At 40.4% G+C, this 16393-nt stretch overlaps 1 protein-coding gene across 8 annotated transcripts in view; it reads right to left on the reverse strand.

Annotated features, from left to right (window-relative positions):
• The window catches only part of LOC139749355 (heme transporter hrg-1-like), a 122112-nt gene that overhangs the window by 80911 nt on the left and 24808 nt on the right, over positions 1-16393 (reverse strand). For 4 of the 8 annotated variants that reach the window (XM_071663076.1, XM_071663078.1, XM_071663077.1 and 1 more), the window contains exon 4: positions 12044-13201. The exons of 1 other annotated variant lie outside the window; for it this stretch is intronic. In XM_071663076.1, the coding sequence (XP_071519177.1) occupies positions 13053-13201 (149 nt within the window). In that variant the 3' untranslated portion in view covers positions 12044-13052. Of the gene's footprint in view, positions 1-12041; positions 13202-16393 lie in introns of those variants that run through there. 3 more of the 8 variants (XM_071663074.1, XM_071663075.1, XM_071663073.1) reach the window with 2 other exon arrangements.

The following is a 16393-nucleotide window of genomic DNA, read 5'->3' on the forward strand; positions in this document are numbered from 1 at the left end:
GAATACTCAACAAACTTATACCTCTGTAATTTGAGCACTCTACCACTTCTGAAACCACACTGCTCTTCCCCAATCTGATGCTTTGTACATGCCTTCACCCTCTCAATCAATACCCTCCCATATAATTTACCAGGAATACTCAACAAACTTATACCTTTGTAATTTGAGCACTCACTCTTATCCCCTTTGCCTTTGTACAATGGCACTATGCACGCATTCCGCCAATCCTCAGGCACCTCACCATTGAGTCATACATACATTAAATAACCTTACCAACCAGTCAACAATACAGTCACCCCCTTTTTTAATAGCTTCCACTGCAATACCATCCAAACCTGCTGCCTTGCCGGCTTTCATCTTCCGCAAAGCTTTTACTACCTCTTCTCTGTTTATCAAATCATTTTCCCTAACCCTCTCACTTTGCACCCCACCTTGACCAAAACACCCTATATCTGCCACTCTATCATCAGACACATTCAACAAACCTTCAAAATACTCATGCCATCTCCTTCTCACATCACCACTACTTGTTATCACCTCCCCATTTGCGCCCTTCACTGAAGTTCCCATTTGCTCCCTTGTCTTACACACTTTATTTACCTCCTTCCAGAACATCTTTTTATTCTCCCTAAAATTTAATGATACTCTCTCACCCCAACTCTCATTTGCCCTCTTTTTCACCTCTTGCACCTTTCTCTTGACCTCCTGTCTCTTTCTTTTATACATCTCCCACTCAATTGCATTTTTTCCCTGCAAAAATCGTCCAAATGCCTCTCTCTTCTCTTTCACTAATAATCTTACTTCTTCATCCCACCACTCACTACCCTTTCTAATCAACCCACCTCCCACGCTTCTCATGCCACAAGCATCTTTTGCACCGCAATCCATCACTGATTCCCTAAATACATCCCATTCCTCCCCCACTCCCCTTACTTCCATTGTTCTCCTTTTTCCATTCTGTACTCAGTCTCTCCTGGTACTTCCTCACACAAGTCTCCTTCGCAAGCTCACTTACTCTCACCACCCTCTTCACCCCAACATTCATATATATATATATATATATATATATATATATATATATATATATATATATATATATATATATATATTATCCCTGGGGATAGGGGAAAAAGAATACTTCCCACGTATTCCCTGTGTGTCGTAGAAGGCGACTAAAAGGGGAGGGAGCGGGGGACTGGAAATCCTCCCCTCTCAATTTTTTTTAATTTTCCAAAAGAAGGAACAGAGGGGGCCAGGTGAGGATATTCCCTCAATGGCCCAGTCCTCTGTTCCTAATGCTACCTCGCTAACGCGGGAAATGGCAAATAGTTTAAAAGAAAAGAAATATATATATATATATATATATATATATATATATATATATATATGTATTTTTTTTTTTTTTTTTTCATACTATTCACTATTTCCTGCGATAGCGAGGTAGCGTTAAGAACAGAGGACTGGGCCTTTGAGGGAATATCCTCACCTGGACCTCTTCTCTGTTCCTTCTTTTGGAAAATTAAAAAAAAAAAAAAAAAAAAGAGAGGGGAGGATTTCCAGCCCCCCGCTCCCTTCCCTTTTAGTCACCTTCTACGACACGCAGGGAATACGTGGGAAGTATTCTTTCTCCCCTATCCCCAGGGAATATATATATATATATATATATATATATATATATATATATATATATATATTTTTTTTTTTTTTTTTTTTATACTTTGTCGCTGTCTCCCGCGTTTGCGAGGTAGTGCAAGGAAACAGACGAAAGAAATGGCCCAACCCCCCCCATACACATGCACATACACACGTCCACACACGCAAATATGCATACCTACACAGCTTTCCATGGTTTACCCCGGACGCTTCACATGCCTTGATTCAATCCACTGACGGCACGTCAACCCCTGTATACCACATCGCTCCACTTCACTCTATTCCTTGCCCTCCTTTCACCCTCCTGCATGTTCAGGCCCCGATCACACAAAATCCTTTTCACTCCATCTTTCCACCTCCAATTTGGTCTCCCTCTTCTCCTCGTTCCCTCCACCTCCGACACATATATCCTCTTGGTCAATCTTTCCTCACTCATTCTCTCCATGTGCCCAAACCATTTCAAAACACCCTCTTCTGCTCTCTCAACCACGCTCTTTTTATTTCCACACATCTCTCTTACCCTTACGTTACTTACTCGATCAAACCACCTCACACCACACATTGTCCTCAAACATCTCATTTCCAGCACATCCATCCTCCTGCGCACAACTCTATCCATAGCCCACGCCTCGCAACCATACAACATTGTTGGAACTACTATTCCTTCAAACATACCCATTTTTGCCCATATATATATATATATATATATATATATATACCCATATATATATATATATATATATATATATATATATATATATATATATATATATATACCCATATATATATATATATATATTATCCCTGGGGATAGGGGAGCAAGAATACTTCCCACGTATTCCCTGCGTGTCGTAGAAGGCGACTGAAAGGGGAGGGAGCGGGTGGCTGGAAATCCTCCCCTCTCGTTTTTTTTTTTAATTTTCCAAAAGAAGGAACAGAGAATTGGGCCAGGTGAGGGTAGTCCCTCAAAGGCCCAGTCCTCTGTTCTTAACGCTACCTCGCTAATGCGGGAAATGGCGAAGTTTGAAAAAAAAAATATATATATATATATATATATATATATATATATATATATATATATATATATATATATATATATATATATTATTTTTTCAGCAAAAAAAAAAAATATATATATATATATATATATATATATATATATATATATATATATATATATATATATATATATATATATATATATATATATCTTTTCTTTCTTTTAAACTATTCGCCATTTCCCGCGTTAGCGAGGTAGCGTTAAGAACAGAGGACTGGGCCTTTTTTGGAATATCCTCACCTGGCCCCCCTCTGTTCCTTCTTTTGGAAAATTAAAAAAAAAACGAGAGGGGTGGATTTCCAGCCCCCCGCTCCCTATATATATATATATATTTAGGGAAGCAGTTCTGGCATGTGCAAGAGATGCCTGTGGAATATGTGAGGCAGGAGGTGGACAGATTAGAAAGGATAGTGAGCGGTGGATTAATGAAGAAAGTTGCTAGTGAAAGTGAAAAGAGTAGTATATTATGGTAATTACAGGGAAGTAGTGCAATTGATCAGGCAGTGCATAAGTGAAAATAACAGGTCAAGAGTAAGGTTCAGGGGTTGAAAAAGAGGGGATATGAGAGTTGAGGTAAACAAGTATCAGTAAACTTCAGGAAGAATAAAGTAATTATTTGGAGGGAGGTTAATAGTTGCATGAAAAACAAACAAATGAATGGGAGAATGGTGAAGGGAGCAAATGGGGAAGTGGTGACAGGTAATGATGAAGTGAAGAGGAGATGTAGTAAGTATTTTGAAGGACTGTTGAATGTAGTATTTTGAAAGACTTGATGAACATGTTTGATGATTAGGGTTACAAATCTAGGTTGTTTGAGTTGGGGTGGTATGAAAAGCGTTCAAGCTTGATTGAAATGAAATGGATAATTTTGGACGACTGGTGTGGTAGCGCAAGGAAACAGACGAAAGAATGGCCCAACCCACCCACATACACATGTATATACATACACATCCACACAAGCAAATATACATACCTATACATCTCAATGTATACATATATATACACATACAGACATATACATATATACACATGTACATAATTCATACTGTCTGCCTTTATTCATTCCCATCGCCACCTCGCCACATATGGAATAACAACTCCCTCCCCCCTCATGTGTTGATTGAAATGAAATGGATAATTTTGGACGACTGGTGTGGTAGCGCAAGGAAACAGACGAAAGAATGGCCCAACCCACCCACATACACATGTATATACATACACATCCACACAAGCAAATATACATACCTATACATCTCAATGTATACATATATATACACATACAGACATATACATATATACACATGTACATAATTCATACTGTCTGCCTTTATTCATTCCCATCGCCACCTCGCCACACATGGAATAACAACTCCCTCCCCCCTCATGTGTGCGAAGTAGCGCTAGGAAAGACAATAAAGGCCACACATTCGTTCACACTCAGTCTCTAGCTGTCATGTCATAATGCACCAAAACCACAGCTCCCTTTCCACTTCCAGGCCCGACAGAACTTTCCATGGTTTACCCCAGACGCTTCACATGCCCTGGTTCAATCCACTGACAGCACGTCCACCCCGGTATACCATATCGTTCCAATTCACTCTATTCCTTGCACGCTTTTCACCCTCCTGTATGTTCAGGCCCCAATCTCTCAAAATCTTTTTCACTCCATCTTTCCACCTCCAAGTTGGTCTCCCACTTCTCGTTCCCTCCACCTCTGCCACATATATCCTCTTGGTCAATCTTTCCTCACTCATTCTCTCCATTTGATCAAACCATATCAAAACACCCTCTTCTGCTCTCTCAACCACACTCTTTTTATTTCCACACATCTCTCTTACCCTATTATTACTTAATCAATCAAACCACCTCACTCCACATATTGTCCTCAAACATCTCATTTCCAGCACATCCACCCTCCTGTGCACAACTCTATCCATAGCCCACGCCTCGCAACCATACAACATTGTTGGAACCACTATTCCTTCAAACATACCCATTTCTGCTTTCCGAGATAATGTTCTCGACTTCCACACATTCTTCAAGGCTCCCAGAATTTTCGCCCCCTCCCCCACCCTATGATTCACTTCCGCTTCCATGGTTCCATCCGCTGCCAGATCCACTCCCAGATATCTAAAACACTTCACTTCCTCCAGTTTTTCTCCATTCAAACTTACCTCCCAATTGACTTGACCCTCAACCCTACTGTACCTAATAAACTTGCTCTTATTCACATTTACTCTCAACTTTCTTCTTTCACACACTTTACCCAACTCAGTCACCAGATTCTGCAGTTTCTCAGATGAATCAGCCACCAGCGCTGTATCATCAGCGAACAAAAACTGACTCACTTCCCAAGCTCTCTCATCCACAACAGACTGCAAACTTGCCCATCTTTCCAAAACTCTTGCATTCACCTCCCTAACAACCCCATCCATACAAATCAAACAACCATGGAGACAACACGCACCCCTGCCGCAAACCAACATTCACTGACAATCAATCACTTTCCTCTCTTCCTACAGGCACACATGCCTTACATCCTCAATAAAAACTTTTCACTGCTTCTAACAGCTTACCTCCCACACCATATATTCTTAATACCTTCCACAGAGCATCTCTATCAGCTCTATCATATGCCCTTTCCAGATCCATAAATGCTACATACAAATCCATTTGCTTTTCTAAGTATTTCTTACATACATTCTTCAAAGCAAACACCTGATCCACACATCCTCTACCACTTCTGAAACCACACTGTTCTTCCCCAATCTGATGCTCTGTACATGCCTTCACCCTCTCAATCAATACCCTCCCATATAATTACCAGGAATACTCAATAAACTTATACCTCTGTAATTTGAGCACTCACTTATCCCCTTTGCCTTTGTACAATGGCACTATGCAAGCATTCCGCCAGTCCTCAGGCACCTTACCATGAGTCATACATACATTAAATAACCTTACCAACCAGTCAACAATACGATCACCCCCTTTTTTAATAAATTCCACTGAAATACCATCCAAACCCGCTGCCTTGCCGGCTTTTATCTTCTGTAAAGCTTATACTACCTCTTCTCTGTTTACCAAATCATTTTCCCTAACCCTCTCACTTTGCACACCACCTCGACCAAAACACCCTATATCTGCCACTCTTTCATCAAACACATTCAACAAACCTTCAAAATACTCACTCCATCTCCTTCTCACATCACCACTACTTGTCATCACCTCCCCATTTGCCCACTTCACTGAAGTTCCCATTTGTTCCCTTGTCTTACGCACTTTATTTACCTCCTTCCAAAATATCTTTTTATTCTCCCTAAAGTTTAATGATACTCTCTCACCCCAACTCTCATTTGCCCTCTTTTTTGCCTCTTGCATCTTTCTCTTGACCACCTGCCTCTCTTTTATACTTCTCCCAGTCATTTGCAATTATATTCCCTGCAAAAATCGTCCAAATGCCTCTATCTTCTCTTTCACTAATAATCTTATTTTTTCATCCCACCACTCACTACCCTCTCTAATCTGCCCACCTCCTACGCTTCTCATGCCACAAGCATCGTTTACACAAGCCATCACTGCTTCCCTAAATACATCCCATTCCTCCCCCACTCCCCTTACGTCCTTTGTTCTCACTCTTTTCCATTCTGTACTCAGTCTCTCTTGGTACTTCCTCACACAAGCCTCCTTCCCAAGCTCACTTACTCTCACCACTCTCTTCACCCCAACATTCTCTCTTCTTTTCTGAAAACCTCTACAAATCTTCATCTTCGCCTCCACAAGATAAGGATCAGACATCCCTCCAGTTGCACCTCTCAGCACATTAACATCAAAAAGTCTCTCTTTCACACGCCTATCAATTAACACTTAATCCAATAAGGCTCTCTAGCCATCTCTCCTACTTACATACGCATACTTATGTATGTCTCTCTTTTCAAACCAGGTATTCCCAATCACCAGTCCTTTTTCAGCACATAAATCTACAAGCTCTTCACCATTTCCATTTACAACACTGAACACCCCATGTACACCAATTATTCCCTTAACTACCAAATTACTCACCTTTGCACTCAAATCACCCATCACTATAACCCAATCTCGCGCATCAAAACTACTAACACACTCACTCAGCTGCTCCCAAAACACTTGCCTCTCATGATCTTCCTTCTCATGCCCAGGTGCATATGCACCAATAACCACCCATCTCTCTCCATCAACTTTCAGTTTTACCCATATCAATCTAGAGTTTACTTTCTTACACTCTACCACATACTCCCACCACTCCTGTTTCAGGAGTCGTGCTACTCCTTCCCTTGCTCTTGTCCTCTCACTAACCCTAGACTTTACTCCCAGGACATTCCCAAACCACTCTTCCCCTTTACCCTTGAGCTTCGTTTCACTGAGAGCCAAAACATCCATGTTCCTTTCCTCAAACATACTATATATCTCTCCTTTTTTCTCATCTTGGTTACATTCACACACATTCAGACACCCCAATCTGAGCCTTCGTGGAGGATGAGCACTTCCCGCGTGACTCCTTCTTCTGTTTCCCCATTTAGAAAGTTAAAATACAAGGAGGGGAGGGTTTCTAGCTCCCTGCTCCTGTCCCCTTTAGTCGCCTTCTACGACATGTGAGTAATGTGTGGAAGTATTCTTTCTTCCATATCCCCAGGAATAAAAACACCTTTTTATTCTCCCTAAAGTTTAATGAGACTCTCTCACCCCAACTTTAATTTGCCCTCTTTTTCTCCTCTTGCACCTTTCTCTTGACCTCCTGCCTCTTTCTTTTATACATCTCCCACTCATTTGCATTATTTCTCTGCAAAAATCGCCCAAATGCCTCTCTCTTTTCTTTCACTAATAATCTTACTTCATCCCACCACTCACTACCCTTTCCAATCTGCTCACCTCCCACGCTTCTCATGCCACAAGCATCTTTTGCACAAGCCATCACTGCTTCCCTAAATACATCACATTTCTCCCACACTCCCTTTACATCCTTTGTTCTCACCTTTTCCCATTCTGTACTCAGTCTCTCCTGGTATTTCCTCACACAAGCCTACTTCCCATGCTCACTTACTCTCACCACTCTCTTCACCCCAACATTCTCTCTTCTTTTCTGAAAGCCTCTACAAACTTCAATTTCACCTCCACAGGATAATGATCAGACATCCCTCCAGTTGCACCTCTTAGCACATTAACATGCAAAAGTCTCTCTCACGCACCTATCAATTAACACGTAATCCAATAACGCTCTCTGGCCATCTCTCCTACTTGCATATGTATACTTATGTATATCTCTCTTTTTAAACCAGGTATTCCCAATCACCAGTCCTTTTTCAGCGCATAAATCTACAAGCTCTTCACCATTTCCATTTACAACACTGAACATCCCATGTACACCAATTATTCCCTCAACTGCCACATTACTCACCTATGCATTCAAATCACCCATCACTATAACCCAGTCTCGTGCATCAAAACTACTAACACACTCAGCTGCTCCCAAAACACTTGCCTCTCATGATCTTTCTTCTCATGCCCAGGTGCATATGGTCCAATAATCACCCATCTCTCTCCATCCACTTTCAGTTTTACCCATATCAATCTAGAGTTTACTTTCTTACACTCTATCACATACTCCCACCACTCCTGTTTCAGGAGTAGTGCTACTCCTTCCCTTGCTCTCGTCTTCTCACTAACCCCTGACTTTACTCCCAAGACATTCCCAAACCACTCTTCTCCTTTACCATTGAGCTTTGTTTCACTCAGAGCCAAAATATCCAGGTTCCTTTCCTCAAACATACTACCTATCTCTCCTCTTTTTCTCATCTTGGTTACATCCACACACAGTTAGACACTCTAATCTGAGACTTCAAGGAGGATGAGCACTCCTCGCGTGACTCCTTCTTCTATTTCCCCTTTGAGAAAGTTAAGGAATAGTGGGTCCAACAATGTTATATGGTTGCGAGGTGTGGGCTATAGATAGAGTTGTGCAGAGGAGGGTGGATGTGCTGGAAATGAGATGTTTGAGGACAATATGTGGTGTGAGGTGGTTTGATCAAGTAAGTAATGAAAGGGTAAGAGAGATGTGTAGTAATAAAAAGAGTGTGGTTGAGAGAGCAGAAGAGGGTGTTTTGAAATGGTTTGGTCACATGGAGGGTATGAGTGAGGAAAGATTGACCAAGAGGATATATGTGTCAGAGGTGGAGGGAATGTGGAAAGTGGGAGACCAAATTGGAGGTGGAAAGATGGAGTGAAATAGATTTTGAGCAATCAGGGCCTGAACATGCAGGAGGGTGAAAGGCGTGCAAGGAATAAAGTGAATTGGAACGATGTGGTATACCAAGGTCGACGTGGTGTCAATGGATTGAACCAGGGTATGTGAAGCGTCTGGGGTAAACCATGGAAAGTTCTGTGGGGCCTGGATGTGGAAAGGGAGCTGTGGTTTTGGTGCATTATTACATGACAGCTAGAGACTGAGTGTGAACGAATGTGGCCTTTGTTTTCTTTTCTAAGCAGTACCTCATGCACGCCTGGGGGGAGGGGGTGCCATTTCATGTGTGGTGGGGTGGTGACAGGAATGGATGAAGGCAGGAAGTGCGGATGTATACATGTGTATATATGTAAATGTCTGTGTATGTATATGTATGTATACACTGAAATGTATAGGTACATATAAGTGCGTGTGTGGGCGTTTATGTAAGTACATGTGAATGTGGATGGGTTGGGCCATTCTTTTGTCTGTTTCCTTGCGCTACCTTGCTAACATGGGGGACAGCGACTAACTATAATAATAAAAAATAAATACACTACCTCACTCACGGAGAAAACACAAAACACAAACGAAAAAAGAAAAACAAGCCAGCAAAACAGTCTTCAACTTATTCAACCATTACTAAACGTATGACATAAGTTGGTAGCCTGTCTGATATAAAAGCCTGGCCATTGGTCTTTTACATTCAGGGAGCATGGTTATTTTTTTCATACTTAATCACCATTTCCCCCGTTAGTGAAGTAGCACCAGGAACAGATGAAGAAAGGCCACACCTGCTCATATCAATTCTCTAACTGTCGTGTATAATGTATCGAAACCAAAATCAATGCAAGATTAGTGGGTAGTAAACTTCACTCCATATAACTTAACAAACTCCTTAAAATTTTAAAATACGCCCGTAAAGAACAAACATGATCTACACTCAACTGATATTCTTGTGAAAGTTTCAGTCCCATGTCTACTCCTCATTATCTCATGCACTACTACATGATCAAAGAACTGGTTGAAAACTTCTGTCTAATAACATTCACAGTGCTGATCAGGTATAAAAATGGAAGGTATAACCTAAATATGTACAACTGATCACTTATTTCAGTGTGATCACCAGAAATTATCATTCAAGGTTTAATATGAGTCTTACTGTCATATACTGGTATTCAGAGCAAGGTGCACACAACTGCAAGTTGACCAGTTATCAGTTCACCAAAAGAATATGGAAAATATATTGAGAGGCACGTTCTGAAAATGTTCAGTATTTCAATTCTTTCTGGAACATTCAACTGTGCCAGAAGTGGATTAAAGCTCTAAGACCAGTCTTCCCATACTATTACCTAAAACTGAAAAATACCTATATAGGAATGACAATAGTACAAGTGATCTAATAAAGGAAATTCAATTCAACTTTCAAAGGCAAAAAGTATACGCTAGTATTACTACCAGCATTCTTGTAAGTCACTCTTGTTAATATCAAATGTACACATAAACTAAAATACTATGACAGTATCATACAATATCAAATTTCAAGTGTAAACTATGCAAATACATCTACAATCTAGATTGTGTGAATCAAGATCAGCGCAATCATCTCAAGAATTTAAAAATATACACACAACTATACTGTAAAGACAAGGTGCATAAACAGAGGAAAAATGGTAGTAAAAAGCAAATCTTATATATCATATAGCTTACATTTAAAATGATTCCATACCTATAAGATGTGGCTAAATACCAAAATGATAAACTTACTGAGAAATGCATTAATATTCACATTTCCACTAACCATAAAATTCCCAGGTGCAGCAAAAGACACTTGAGAAAATATGAGGGTGATGCATAAAATTTAATCAAACCTAAAACATAAGCAGATTGTTTCATGCCTTATATGGGGGTTACAAACCTCCTTCAATATTTAATGTAATCCCTATGAAATTTAGACAATTTCTTGAAGAACAGCAATACCTGTAAGAGATACAAGAAACACAAAAAAAATCAGTATTCATGAATGAGAAATGAAAAATGAGTGAAAAGGTTTGGGAACAAAATTCATTATGATATACATGAGTGAAGCTCATTTTCAGTCTAAAGTAAAGGGCTGAAAAATCAAATATCACAATGTCAACATGCTACAACCTAAGCTCTGGCACTTAAAAAGACAAGATCTGAAGTTTTATTGCTGAACATATGACCTAGAATCAACACTCATGCAAGTTGATAAAACAAAATCATGAAAAGCTAAAACAAAAGTGAAAATGTTACAGAATTCTAAATTGCATTAGGATTGTAATACATGTTTGTACACAAATTCACAGCATTTAGTCCTTTTCACTGGTTGTTCACACATAAAAAAATGTAATATTATTCTTATTTTTTTTTTTTTATTATACTTTGTCGCTGTCTCCCGCGTTTGCGAGGTAGCGCAAGGAAACAGACGAAAGAAATGGCCCAACCCCCCCCCCCATACACATGTATATACATATGTCCACACACGCAAATATACATACCTACACAGCTTTCCATGGTTTACCCCAGACGCTTCACATGCCTTGATTCAATCCACTGACAGCACGTCAACCCCGGTATACCACATCGCTCCAATTCACTCTATTCCTTGCCCTCCTTTCACCCTCCTGCATGTTCAGGCCCCGATCACACAAAATCTTTTTCACTCCATCTTTCCACCTCCAATTTGGTCTCCCTCTTCTCCTCGTTCCCTCCACCTCCGACACATATATCCTCTTGGTCAATCTTTCCTCACTCATTCTCTCCATGTGCCCAAACCACTTCAAAACACCCTCTTCTGCTCTCTCAACCACGCTCTTTTTATTTCCACACATCTCTCTTACCCTTACGTTACTCACTCGATCAAACCACCTCACACCACACATTGTCCTCAAACATCTCATTTCCAGCACATCCATCCTCCTGCGCACAACTCTATCCATAGCCCACGCCTCGCAACCATACAACATTGTTGGAACCACTATTCCTTCAAACATACCCATTTTTGCTTTCCGAGATAATGTTCTCGACTTCCACACATTCTTCAAGGCCCCCAGAATTTTTGCCCCCTCCCCCACCCTATGATCCACTTCCGCTTCCATGGTTCCATCCGCTGACAGATCCACTCCCAGATATCTAAAACACTTCACTTCCTCCAGTTTTTCTCCATTCAAACTCACCTCCCAATTGACTTGACCCTCAATCCTACTGTACCTAATAACCTTGCTCTTATTCACATTTACTCTTAACTTTCTTCTTCCACACCCTTTACCAAACTCAGTCACCAGCTTCTGCAGTTTCTCACATGAATCAGCCACCAGCGCTGTATCATCAGCGAACAACAACTGACTCACTTCCCAAGCTCTCTCATCCCCAACAGACTTCATACTTGCCCCTCTTTCCAAAACTCTTGCATTTACCTCCCTAACAACCCCATCCATAAACAAATTAAACAACCATGGAGACATCACACACCCCTGCCGCAAACCTACATTCACTGAGAACCAATCACTTTCCTCTCTTCCTACACATACACATGCCTTACATCCTCGATAAAAACTTTTCACTGCTTCTAACAACTTTCCTCCCACACCATATATTCTTAATACCTTCCACAGAGCATCTCTATCAACTCTATCATATGCCTTCTCCAGATCCATAAATGCTACATACAAATCCATTTGCTTTTCTAAGTATTTCTCACATACATTCTTCAAAGCAAACACCTGATCCACACATCCTCTACCACTTCTGAAACCACACTGCTCTTCCCCAATCTGATGCTTTGTACATGCCTTCACCCTCTCAATCAATACCCTCTTCTTATCTTACTAAAATATCTTGAGGTACACAGCACAACAGTAATGACTATCTAAATAACCATCTATTATGAATATAAAGGCATAAAACTAGGTACAAGAACCTGTTCACTCTAATTCACAACTAATTAGATAAAATAAAAATATACAAGAACTCAATATAAATTTTACATCAGTGTGCTTGCTGAGGTACTAATAAAGACAGCAATGCTGAGAAAGTATAAAACTTCACAAGATTTCCACTTTATGCCAGCAGTGGATGGTACTCCTCAAGAAGTCTCTTGCGGTAGACATGTGAGAAAGCAAAGAGGGATGCTCCCCACTTCAAAGTCAAAAGTGCCCATATTGCCATGAAGTAATGACTTGTTCCAATGTTGTCCATTATGGGGAGATCTGAATGTAAAATCTTTCATTATAAAGGGAGTACAAAACATTCAAAAATGCTAATACATTCAAGCAATCTGGCCTTTTAGAACACAGTCAACACTAAGTATTCACATCCAGCATATATTTGGCTGCTAACCTGTGCTTCCCATGGAAACTTAAATAATTAAAAGACTGAGACAGTAGAACACCTGCTGCTTACAAAAATGATTTATTTTTGTGTCATTAAATTTCCAGTCCACTTCACAAAAATTATTTTTGTGCATTATAAAAATTATTCATTTTTGTGTCATTAAATTTCCAGTCCACTCCACGATAATTATTTTTGTGCAAAGTGCTGGCTGATAGAAGTTTCTTACAAGCAAGTTATTTTCAAAAGGATCCATTAAACCCTTCACCTTCTGATTATAAGAGTAGAGGGCAGTTTTGCATTCTTTCATGTAAACCAGTCAGAAATAATGAAAAATCAATAAATATAGTTCTTATCAAGAGTGGAACTCAAGTATGAATGATGTGAGAAGAATAATTTCTCGAACAAGTTTCATGAGAGTAATTTGGATGTGACAAGCAGGGTGTGAATGAATGGATGGGAGTGAATATGACACATAATTAGTGAAGAGAGAGGTCTGAGACTATCATGAAAAGGCAGGGAAAAGAAACATGCAACCTTAAATGTGAATGTGTAGGAAATTATAAATATAAAATGGCCTCAAACTTGTAAGAGTTTATATACCATTTTTCATCAAAACAAAATGAATTTAACTCATGACCTGTCTACAGTGAATATCTATGCTCCTTATTGGCATGACTAATATGGCTGGTAATGGAGTTAGTCTTTCAAATTAAAGCTCATCCATTATGTTTGTTCTATACTGTGAAACCCATGTTCTCTAAACCCTTTTAGGGCATGATTTTTCTTTTAACACGAGTATGCAAAAAAGGGAAAGACAGTTTCTTATGAAGAGGTGCAAAGAAATATAAAATCCATCATCATTTTCTTAAGAAATAAGCCTTTGCAATTCCTAGTTTGGGAAAACACATCAATTACTGGAGTGGGCAATCCTAAGTATGTTAAACAAATCATAATTCTTTTATCTGCCTGATTGGGTGCAAAAAACTATCAAAACCTTTAAAGAAGTTAAGCATTCCTAAATTGGGAAAACACAGTACAGTGTGCCCTCGATTTAATGGTCTAATAAGGGGAAGGGGTGTCTGTTGATGCCAAAAGTCCGTTAAATCGAATGTAACCTACTTCTGTGCAACATTTAAGTTCACATGCTTACTTTCAACTCCTCTATCACTGTAGGTTTAGTGTGTGTTTTGATGGGCTGTGGGCACCCAGTAGAATGAAAATGCTTGACAGGCAGTTAGATTCAGGAGTCAGACTGAGATTGAGTGATGCCACCTCTCTCCTGTGAAAGGATACTTCTTTATAATAAAGTGAGGACAGACTACCTGCTTTCATTGCACCTCTTGCATGGCGCAGAGTAGAATTCAAACCTATGTATGAAAATCCCAAGTTATCGCAAGTCTGCTCACCTTCTTCAACAGAAAAGACGCTTCCAAAAAAATCGCCTTGACAGGGGAACCGATCTAGACAGAAGAAAGATGAAAGCTTTCAACAAAAAATGAGGAATTATGGCCCGCATCTCCTAAGCCCACATCCCCCAGTCCAACAGATGCACCAAAGCAGAGGAAAAGGCAGCTAAACAGGTGTTGGAAGTAGCATGCACAACAGCAAAGCGACTCAGGCTATGCTCCAATATCCCAACACCCCTGAGAGAGGGGGATAAGTCATCTGCACTCCTAGCAGCAGGAAGACAGTTGTAAGATGGTGTCCTGGCACCCCCAGCAACATTATCCAACAAATTAGTGATGGAGAACTGCTCTGTGAAACAGAGAGCAGGCCATGGCAGAGCCAGGCTCATGTGCAGGGTGGCCTAGCAGGTAACGTCCCTACGCTGCCCCAGCTGTATGTGGGCACCCCTGTCTGCATGCAGGACATCACTTTGAAGGTGTGGGACGGATCTGGCATGGAAGAGGAGGTGAAGCCACACAGACAATACTCAGTGAAGCTGGATGGCAGTGGCTGCCTGTCTTTGCAAAACCAATGTCACCTACACCCCGAGGTTTCACTGATCCCCAAGACCCCCGTGGGTCAAGAGGAGTACCCACCAGCAGTAGTTTCACCTCCCAGTTGTGGCAACACCCAGCCTCAGGTAAGTGGCACCCTTGTCCTGTGAGACACCGCCTTGCACACTTACAAGATTATGTTTGTGGTGGTTCCTGTAAAGAGTGAACACAGTATTTTATGTCACTTTTGTTCTACTTGCATGTAAAGGAAGTGTACTGCTGCTGAGCAGTGATTTATGTGTATATTTGCCTTATGCCTTGTTGAATTTTAATTTCATTCCCTTTTTTGGTGTTGTTTTCTTGTTCTTAGTTTTGCTTTTGTTGTAATGCAATGTCACATTTAGTTGCCAAAATATCATGAGGGGTAGGGTTTAGTGTGTGGTATGAAATTTAGGTGGTGGGCAGTGCAGGAACGTTCGCCGGGCAGTTGGAGGCAGGAGTCAGACTGAGACATAGGTGATGGAATCTGGTGAAAGGATACTTCTTTATGATAAAGTGAAGACAGACTACCTGCTTTCACTGCACCTCTTACATTCACTTGATATCATTTTGAATTGTAAGGATTGCAAAATCATTTAATAGATAAAATCACAATTCTGAAATAACAGAAACACTCTGTATACAACCTGACTGCACAATAGCTTAAGGCAGACTGAGATGGAAACAAAACCAGTCTGCCCAACACTAGAAAAAACAAGTGTGATAAGAAATGTGCATGGTGCGGTATTTGAAATTTCTTAATCTTTCAAATTATCATTAATTAATGTACAGTATCATTTGTCTCTTAAATCTGAAATCCATTAAGTTGGGGTCCATTAAATCGAGGGTTTACTGTATATACTGAACTGAACAATCCTAAGTATGGAGGATGGGAGCACAGCAGAGGGAATTATGAGTAGTGGGGATGTGGCACGGGGTGCTATGGGTGGCAGTTGGTGCCAACAATATGGAAAGTCCCAAGAGAAGGTGCATAACCTCCACCATGATCAGTAATGAGTTACTGAAACTTCAGCACTACCAGTTACTCATCCTTTGTTTGGGTTGCCATTTATGGTTAACCAACATAGC

Source organism: Panulirus ornatus, chromosome 7 (genome assembly GCF_036320965.1).
Source record: "Panulirus ornatus isolate Po-2019 chromosome 7, ASM3632096v1, whole genome shotgun sequence".
Classification (NCBI taxonomy): domain Eukaryota; kingdom Metazoa; phylum Arthropoda; class Malacostraca; order Decapoda; family Palinuridae; genus Panulirus; species Panulirus ornatus.